The sequence below is a fragment of the Mobula birostris genome, chromosome 1, assembly GCF_030028105.1.
Source record: "Mobula birostris isolate sMobBir1 chromosome 1, sMobBir1.hap1, whole genome shotgun sequence".
NCBI lineage: Eukaryota > Metazoa > Chordata > Chondrichthyes > Myliobatiformes > Myliobatidae > Mobula > Mobula birostris.
The window spans coordinates 117,753,839-117,764,011 of record NC_092370.1 but is presented as its reverse complement, the minus strand read 5'-3'; the positions used below and the strand labels follow the sequence as shown (position 1 = coordinate 117,764,011).

Sequence of the window (10,173 nt, the reverse complement as noted above, 5' to 3'; positions counted from 1 at the left end):
GCACATTAAAACTTCCAATCATTGTTTGCACATAGGGAAAGCTACTAATACTATGCACAATAGATGAGACATTTCCTTTTGCAGACTAAGAAGCTTGGTGGGTAGAAGCAAAATTATATTAACATGCCCATTTTACATTTAGAAATCCAGTTCCCTTTGAACCTTGACTCATTCTTCCCCCTGCCTCAATTCTTGGTTAGACAAATAAAGCACCAAACATGAAGTTTCCCCCCATTCCAACGAAAATGCAAGAGAAAATCTCTGCACTATTGCTGTTTGACCCAAGCTTTACTTCAAATACAAAACCTTTTTCATAGTTGCTCACTTAAGGTAAAAATCTTATTGATATTTTTGAAGTCATTCAAAGTATTAGCTACAGGAGTTATCACAAGAGTAAAACTAATTTTGAAATCATTGGATGGTATAGCTTATATTCTTCTAACCAGGTGAAGCTACGGCACAGAACTACATGCATTCTAAGCAGAAGACCACAGAACAAGACCCGCAAGACCATACCCCAGGATGGTACTCCAACACCCTGAACATCTTTAGCTGCTTCAATGGCCCTCTGTCAATCACAAGCTCAGTAGGGATATCCATTGATGGCAGCAGTGTTTCAACACCATTCAAGACTCCTTACAAAATGCATCAGTCCACATCCAAATGCAAATCCTGGACAATATGCAGGCCTGGGGTCATTCACACCATATGAGTGCCAGGCAATTACATCCAAGAAGCAAAAATCCAGCTATTACCCTGCAATGTCAACTTTCCCTCCACAGATGACGCCCAAGTCAGTTCGCCCAAGATTTGTCTTCAATATTTAAAGTATGTACAACATTGACATCTCCAAGAAAGTACACATTGCCCAAGTATCACATACACAAAAAAAAAGAAACCTTATCTAATCACTAAGCCCTAGCCACAAACTAAACTAAACCAATAGTGATAGAATGGACAATTTCAGCATGCAGTATTTACTTAACAGAGAACCAATAAATGATCTTGCACTATATCCAGCACACTGGAAGATGGCAATGGATGTTGTGAATTAATCTCAGTTACATCAGTGAAGCTATTGACTTATTGCATCGGATGTTGAAAGCAATTACCTTTAACAAATGGCTGGTTGCATTTTTTTTCCAAACGAGATCCCAAAATCTTGATACTCAACATTAATATTGTTAGCTTCACAAACTCAACATATTTCACAGAAAATGGGCATGGTACCAAACACGTTGCTGTTGTCGTACATTAAAAGTTGTGCAATGTTAAGATACAATTTCATTGCATAGTTTGTTAAGCACCCCCACGTAGCAAAATTCTGCAAATACAGAAACAGGAAAAGCCACTGCCGCAGGGCCAGAGACACAGGTTCAATCAAGAACTGGATTTGCTGTGAGGAATTTGTATATCTGTATGGTCTGTCACAGTATCTGGGTCCCCCCCCCCCCAACTCCAAGGGTTGCTAGATTAATTAGCTACTGTAAATCACCCCAAGTGTACAAGTGGTTGATGTACAGTGTAAATGGTTGGTTGACAGTGTAGTCACAGCAAGGGCTTGTTTCCCCACACTGTATGACTTTAAAAATATCAGATGTGCTACATTACTTGGGCAAGGATCTCAAAACACTGGATGTATATTAATGACAGAACAATTTGGTGTTAATACATGTTATTTATTGTTTTGTTCAAAGGTGGACATTCATGCCTTTTTGCTGGCAGCTTTCTTCAGTTTAGACAATTCTAGCTTGATGATTCTGTTTCTCTGAAGAAGAATAAAAACAAAGCATCAATAATCTACTTTGATGCAGGGCTTCATCCCAAGGCATTGACAATTCTCCACCTACAATGCACACCCCCACCCCCAAAGTGCTTAACCTGCTGAGTTTCTCCAGCAGATTGTTGCTAACAATCCAGCCTACATGAATCATTCAATACTGTCAGCGCCACATGTTGCTGTTCAGCCAGATATGAACTGTCTGACAGCATCTGGAATTGACGCTAATTTATTTGGCATACACATCCCCCCTTTATGACTATAATGCAAATCAGAAAGGGTCTACAAAGTATGCATAACCTTTTGGACTTCAGTTAAATTTGCTTTACATCTTACTAATAACATTTACCTGACCATAAAAGTGTTGTCCCCAATGCTTTTAACTCTAATGAATAACTTAAAAGCCATTATGGGAAAGAAACTCCTTTCACAAGATACTTCCATTACCCAAGCAATCCAAAACCACTACAAAGAAAGTCAATTTAATACACAAACAGGCAACAGGTGATCTCATTACTCGAGGCCCAAGTGATCAGCAGAATTTAGAGCATGGTGCAAAAGGCTCTGTATACAACTCAAAACAAACTTACCATTTTCTTGGCCTTCATGACTTTATAGCGGTCAAAATCAGTCATTTTAGCTCTCTGTGGGAAGACAGTGTATATCCATCATTTTGAAAAAATATTACCAAATGTTCACTGCAGATCTTTTAATAAGAACAAAGGGAAGCCATTTGGAAAAGTACTCACCTTTGCCCGGGCTTCGATCTTCTTTGCCCAACGAGTTGCTTCCCATTTCTCATTGATTTTCTCTTTTTCCCAAGCAGCTTTAACAAACTTGTGACGCACACTAGAAAATTAAATATAAAGTCAGCATAAAGGAAATCATGCAAACTACAGCAAGTAACAAGGGGAGTAAAATCATTTCAGTTATAGCAGTACAATCTTCTGACTCAGTGACCAGGACACAATTATCCCTGCTCTCTACCATGCCCCAAATCATAATCTTTCCACAACCTATGTGCACAACACAACTCCAGTTTTTTTCCACCTTGCATATCACATCCCAACCACCACCGCCCCACTGATGCTACTCAGCTGGCTGTAGTTTCTGCTATGTGCAGACATTTCAACATACCACAATACAATCACAACAGTCCTGAAGGTAACAAAGTCAACATTATTTGCTCGTTATAACACAGAAGGCCATCACTGGGCCAGCCGGGCTTCCAACAGAGCAATCTAGTAAATCACATTTCCAGCTTTGCCTATTTTGCTGCCCACAATTCACTCACATGCCCATCAACTCTTGATGCTTAGCCAATAAACCACATTAAATGGCATTTACACCCCAGCATTTTTTTTTGCAGAGGAGGCAGCATCAGGAGCACTAGATGCATCCGTGTTTCCCTTGTCCATTCACCTCCTTCCTCATCTCCATTTAGGGGCACCAAATAATCCTCCCAGATGAAAGAACACTTCTGTGAATCTGCTGGGGTCACCTCGTGTCCGGCCTCTTTTACACTAACGAGACCCTACATAAATTGGGGACCACTTTTGCTCCATCTGCAAAAAGCAGGATTTCCTGATGGCCAACTGTTTTAATTCCAATCCCCATTCTGACATGCCATGATGAGGCCACTCTCAGGGTGGAGGGGCACCAGAAGAGGTGATAGGCAGGTCTTTTTTTTACTTTGGAAGGAATCCAGAACACACAGGGCAAATAAAGTCACAGAAAATATGCAAACTCCACATGGATAGCACAAAGATAAGGACTGAACCGAAGGCCCTGAAGATGCAAAGCAGTAGCTTTAACTGTGGGCACAAAATTATTTTAGTTCAAAAATAGCCCAATAACCCAGGCTTGACTTCAATCTAACCTTCAGTTTTGCTTAAAATGCTGGAAACACTCTGCAAACCAATCTGAGTTCAGCAAGTTAAACATAAAAAAAATTTAAGATTTAAGCAAAATGAAATCAAGATCTTACCTATGTGGTATTTTAATCTTGAAGTCAGTGAGCTGCATGCATTTAAATGGCATGGCCTGCCTCCTTACACTACTGCAAGGACCATCGACCAAAGCCTGAGAGAGAGGTTCAAAAATCACATTTAAAGGTGCAAGAACTTCAAAACAAGCTGTTTAAGTATAAATGTTTAATTATCAACTTCACAAATCATTTCAAAGGTTAGCAACCTTCCATTTTCCCTAAGCACAGAAAGCCATTTCGGGCGCATTACAAATATGGGCAATGAACAAGAAAAATGAGAATAGAAATGGAGTTAGCAATCCTATAGTAAGGAATTTCCTCATTCAGGAGTAACAAAACACTAAACAGAATACAATGGATAAACACCAATGGACAAAATCAGAATTGTGTCTAATGAAGTCCAAAACACACATGTAACATTCCCAAAGGTATCAAAACAAACGCCACATAAACAAGATATCTAAAGTTCCCAACTGTCCAAAGGAAAAGATCAAAGACTCAAAACAGTTATTCCACGTGCAAATCCTTCCTGGGAGTATTAAAACACAGTGAGGAAGAGTTTTATTTAGAGTTGGGGGCACAAAACAAAAAACTGGGGATATAAAAATCACATTTAGGCATGCGGTACAAAGGATGTAAAAATACCACCCACAAACTTGCCAGCTCGTTACCCACACACGGAAAACCAAGTCAAGCTCAAGATGAAGTTGACCAGTTTGCAAGCTAAAGATCAGTGTCAGCCCACAGAATTCAGTACTGCAGACTAGCAGTCAGCAAGAAAAGACACAGAGGAAGGAAATTTTGAAGTCCACACCAAATGTAACTCTGCCACGATGAGACCCGACAGTGGCCGGCTTCAGGACCTGCACTACAGTAACCCCGGTCCTGGGACCACCTACCCGGTTCTGGTCGATGACATCGACGATCGCTACTAGCTTGCCGGCGTGTGGACCGAAAGCGATGTAGGCCACGCGGCCAATCTCCACGTACCGCTTGTAGACCTGAAACCACAAGGAGAGCCGAGTGAAGGACCAGGCGGGTAGTGGGGGAAAGGGACAAGAGTCAGTGAGCCCCGAGAACCGGGCTACACCCAATACGCCGGGATGGCGTACGAGGCCTTCACACACCTCCGCTTACTTCACTCCGTGCCAGCGGCGGATCCAACCTTCCGGAGCCCACGCGGCGCCGAGGCCCGTGCGCAGGCCCTCAGCCAGCCGGTGGAAGGAGGGAGGTTTGATACGGCCTCACATGCCCAGCGGAGAGCAGGGCCCAACGTACCGGCAACGGAAGACGGGGAACCCGGACCCCAGAGCCCCGGTGACCGGGAGCCGGCGCCCCGAACCCCGAACCGCCACACTGCGCTCGGCAGCACACTCACCATGGCGATTCGCCCGCGAGCCAAAGAGAAAGAGGAGCTGTTTCCGCTTCCGCTCCTGACCAAAACCCAGGCGGGGCGCATGCGCTCCAAACAGCCCGCTGCTGCGCATGGGTACGGAGGAATGACAGGTTGAGGGGGCTGCATTTGGGCAGTTTACGGAGTGATGTACAAGTTATTGGCCCGCACCTATCCTTCCTTTTTATATATCAAACTAAACTTCAGTCATAATATCTATAAGAATAAACTGTACAATGATTTTTCATTTTTGCATTAATAGAAAATGAGTTAAGTAGCGATCCATTACATTTCTTAAAACCAATATGATTTGCCACTCATTGAATTGGATAATTACTTACATCCTTCATATACATGAAGATTAAAGATCTTTATGTTACGTCTCCATCTAAATGTGCAATGTGCAATCATAGTAATTTATAATATATATAGAATACACTCAGATCAGTGTGAGTTAATCAGTCTGATAGCCTGGTGGAAGAAGCTGTCCCGGAGCCTGTTGGTCCTGGCTTTTATGCTGCGGTACCACTTCCTGGATGGTAGCAGCTGGAATAGATTGTGGTTGGGGTGATTTGGGCCCCCAATGATCCTACAGATCCTTTGTACCCGCCTGTCCTTGTAAATGTTCTGAATCATGGGAAGTTCACATCTAGAGATGCACTGGATTGTCCATACCACTCTCCGCAGAGTCCTGCGATTAAGGGAGGTACAGTTCCCATACCAGGCAGTGATGCAGCCAGTCAGGATGCTCTCAATTGTGCTCTGTAGAAAGTTCTTAGGATTTGGGAGCCTATACCAAACTTCCTCAACAGTCCGAGGCGAAAGAGGCGCTGTTGTGCTTGTTTCACCACACAGCTGGTGTGCACAGACCACGTGAGGTCCTCGGTGATGTGGATGCCGAGGAACTTGAAGCTGTTTACCCTCTCAGCCTCAGATCCATTGATGTCAATAGGGGTTAGCCCGTCTCCATTCCTCCTGTAATCTACAACCAGCTCCTTCATTTTTGCAACATTGAGAGAGAGGTTGTTTTCTTGACACCACTGTGTCAGAGAGATGACTTCTTCCCTGTAGGCCACCTCATTATTGTTTGAGATTAGGCCAATCAATGTAGTGTCATCAGCAAATTTAATTAGCAGATTGGAGCTGTGGGTGGTGACAGTCATGGGTATACAGAGAGTAAAGGAGGGGACTCAGTACGTAGCCCTGAAGGGCTACTGTATTGAGAGTCAGAGGGTTGGGGGTGAGGGAGCCCACTCTTACAACCTGCTGACAATCTGACAGGAGGTCCAAGATCCAGCTGCACAAGGCAAGGTCAAAGCCGAGGTCTCTGAGCTTCTTGTCGAGCCTGGATGGAACTATGGTGTTGGATGCTGAACTGTAGTCCAAGAACAGCATTCTCACATAAGCATCCTTCTTCTCCAGATATGTAAGGACGGTGGCCCCCGATACACAACTACATAATTGTGGGGCTTCCTCACCCAACCCTGTGCAGTAGCGGAAGAACCCTATCCTGTGATCCTTCCCCACTGAGCCCCTGCAATGGCCACACCAAGCGTCTATCATCTCTGGTGGTTATGTGGGCATCATCTCTACCAAACACATCTGATCCCTATCGGTTCTCTGCCTGATTCCCTTTAAACGTGCTGTGGAATGCACTGTTCGAGCTGATTTCAAGTTAAATATTTATTTGTTTAATTTTGTTTTGAGCGTTGGATTGTCTAAACCTTGCAGGTTCCATTTGCAAAGATAAAAATGCCATGCAAAGTGGCAAACTAGTACTTAATAGCTAATTAGGTAATCAGACAGAAAGGAGGGTGAAAGGCATTAAACAGCAGTGCAGCGTGCCCCTGTGGCCATTCCCCTTAACACCAGCCATACTACCTGGGATGCAGTTGTTGGGGGGGAGGGGGGAGGTGGAATGACCGAGCAGAGGAAGGCCACAGCGGTCAGGTCTCTGGCACTGTAGCTCAGAAGGGAAAGGAGGAGAAGAGCCGAGCTGTGGTGTTAGAGGATTCGTTAGTTAGGGGAAAAGCAAAGAGGTTCTGTGGGCGAGAACAAGATTCCCAAATGGTATGTTGCCTCCCAGGTGCCAGGGTCCAGGACATCTCGGATCAAGTCCTCTATGCTTTTAGGTGGCATGGTGAGCAACCAGAGGTCATGGTCCATATTGTTACCAACGACATAGGTAGGGAGAGGGATGAGGTTCTGCAAAGTGATTTCAGGGCGTTAGGTGCTAAGTTAAATATTAGGATATATCCAGAAGTTTATTTGGATACTTTGTTCCAGGAGGCTATCACTGGTCTTAGATTAAGTCCTGCTGAATCGGTTACTCAAAGGGACAATAGAGGAACATGATTATCAGTAAAAAATTAACAAAAAGCAGCAGATGCAGTAAATCTAAAATTAAAACAGATGATTACTCTGTGAGGCAGGTACGGGGACCCAGAAGACAGGATTAGAGCAGTATTAGCTATCACCTTTGTCTAATGCAATGAAAGCAGACTATGTGAAGGGAAATGAAGAGTGAAAAATGATGACAGAACAGTGGTGCAGAATTCATTCACACTGCGGGAGTGGAAAGCACTGTAATAACGAGGGAACACTATAGTTAGGAATAAGATACCAACCTTGAACATGAATTCCCAAAGGAAGTATCAGTATATGTGATAAGGGCTGGAAAGGGAGTCTGACATTGGGAAATTCCAGTTTTCATCAACAAGGTGGGAAAGAAATGTGCGGAACAAAAGGAAATGGGGGAGATCTTAAATAGGTTTTTTGCGCCTGTATTTACTAAGGAAACTGGCATGAAGTCTATGGAATTAAGGGAAACAAGTAGTGAGATCATGGAAACTGTACAGATTGAAAAGGAGGAGGTGCTTGCTGTCTTGAGGAAAATTAAAGTGGATAAATCCCCGGGACCTGACAGGGTGTTCCCTCGGACCTTGAAGGAGACTAGTGTTGAAATTGCAGGGGCCCTGGCAGAAATATTTAAAATGTCGCCGTCTACAGGTGAGGTGCCGGAGGATTGGAGAGTGGCTCATGTTGTTCCGTTGTTTAAAGAAGGATCGAAAAGTAATCCGGGAGATTACAGGCCAGTAAGTTTAACGTCGGTAGTAGGTAAGTTATTGGAGGGAGTACTAAGAGACAGAATCTACAAGCATTTGGATAGACAGGGACTTATTAGGGAGAGTCAACATGGCTTTGTGCATGGTAGGTCAGGTTTGACCAATCTATTGGAGTTTTTCGAGGAGGTTACCAGGAAAGTGGATGAAGGGAAGGCAGTGGATATTGTCTACATGGACTTCAGTAAGGCCTTTGACAAGGTCCCGCATGGGAGGTTAGTTAGGAAAATTCATTCGCTAGGTATAAATGGAGAGGTGGTAAATTGGATTAGACATTGGCTCAAGGGAAGAAGCCAAAGAGTGGTGGTAGAGAATTGCTTCTCCGAGTGGAGGCCTGTGACTAGTGGTGTGCCACAGGGATCAATACTGGGTCCATTGTTAATTGTCATCTATATCAATGATCTGGATGATAATGTGGTAAATTGGATCAGCAAATTTGCTGATGATACAAAGATTGGAGGTGTAGTAGACAGTGAGGAAGGTTTTCAGAGCCTGCAGAGGGACTTGGACCAGCTGGAAAAATGGACTGAAAAATGGCAGATGGAGTTTAATACAGACAAGTGTGAGGTATTACAAGTTGGAAGGACAAACCAAGGTAGAACATACAGGGTTAATGGTAAGGCACTGAGGAGTGCAGTGGAACAGAGGGATCTGGGAACACAGATACAAAATTCCCTAAAAGTAGCATCACAGGTAGATAGGGTTGTAAAGAGAGCTTTTGGTACATTGGCCTTTATTAATCAAAGTATTGAGTATAAGAGCTGGAATGTTATGATGAGGTTGTATAAGGCATTGGTGAGGCCGAATCTGGAGTATTGTGTTCAGTTTTGGTCACCAAGTTACAGGAAGGATATAAATAAGGTTGAAAGAGTGCAGAGAAGGTTTACAAGGGACTTGAGAAACTCAGTTACAGAGAAAGGTTGAACAGATCGGGACTTTATTCCCTGGAGTGTAGAAGAATGAGGGGAGATTTGATAGAGGTATATAAAATTATGATGGGTATAGATAGAGTGAATGCAAGCAGGCTTTTTCCACTGCGGCAAGGGGAGAAAAAAACCAGAGGACATGGGTTAAGGGTGGGGGGGGGAAGTTTAAAGGGAACATTAGGGGGGGCTTCTTCACACAGAGAGTGGTGGGAGTATGGAATGAGCTGCCAGACGAGGTGGTAAATGTGGGTTCTTTTTTAACATTTAAGAATAAATTGGACAGATACATGGATGGGAGGTGTATGGAGGGATATGGTCCATGTGCAGGTCAGTGGGACTAGGCAGAAAATGGTTCAGCACAGCCAAGAAGGGCCAAACGGCCTGTTTCTGTGCTGTAGTTTCTATGGTTTTCTATGGTTTCTATGGAAATGAAGTTCCATCAAGCAAACAGCATTAAACTTGGAAAGCAGCACCATAAAGAATCACTTTTTAAAATATATTTTATTTATTAAGATATATTGTGGAATAGGCCCTTCCAGCCCTTCAGGTCACCCAGCAACCCCAATTTAACTGTAGCCGAATCACGGGACAATTTGCAATGACCGGTTAACAAACCAGCCGGTACGTCTTTAGACTGTGGGAGGAAACCGGAGCACCCGGAGGAAACCCATGCGGTCACGGGGAGAAGGTGCAAACTCCTTACGGACAGTGGCAGGAATTGAACCCGGGTCGCTGGTACTGTTTGTCAGATGGGTCAGTAAGCTGGAATGTTAACTCTATTTCAGCCTCCACGGAGGAAGCCTGCCCGTCAAGCACTCCCAGGATGTTCTATCAATGGCAGCAATGCTTTCCCACCCACACCTTTTACGCACACTTCGAAAAGGAGAATAACACTACACCAGTGACCCTGTGACCTCTACCTTGGAGGCTGATGTCCAAGCATCCATCAAGAAGATGAACCTTCG

The 10,173-nt window shown here is 43.9% G+C and overlaps 1 protein-coding gene across 1 annotated transcript; it reads right to left on the bottom strand.

Annotated features, from left to right (window-relative positions):
* Positions 1 to 1,658: 1,658 nt before the first annotated feature.
* Positions 1,659 to 5,231, bottom strand: rpl14 (ribosomal protein L14). The gene is made up of 6 exons (XM_072261019.1): positions 5,146 to 5,231; positions 4,667 to 4,768; positions 3,768 to 3,862; positions 2,530 to 2,629; positions 2,371 to 2,424; positions 1,659 to 1,768 (listed from the first exon to the last, which is right to left on the bottom strand). The coding sequence occupies exons 1-6, from the start codon at positions 5,224 to 5,226 to the stop codon at positions 1,706 to 1,708; spliced, it is 495 nt and encodes a 164-aa protein (XP_072117120.1). The 5' UTR covers positions 5,227 to 5,231; the 3' UTR covers positions 1,659 to 1,705.
* Positions 5,232 to 10,173: the final 4,942 nt, after the last annotated feature.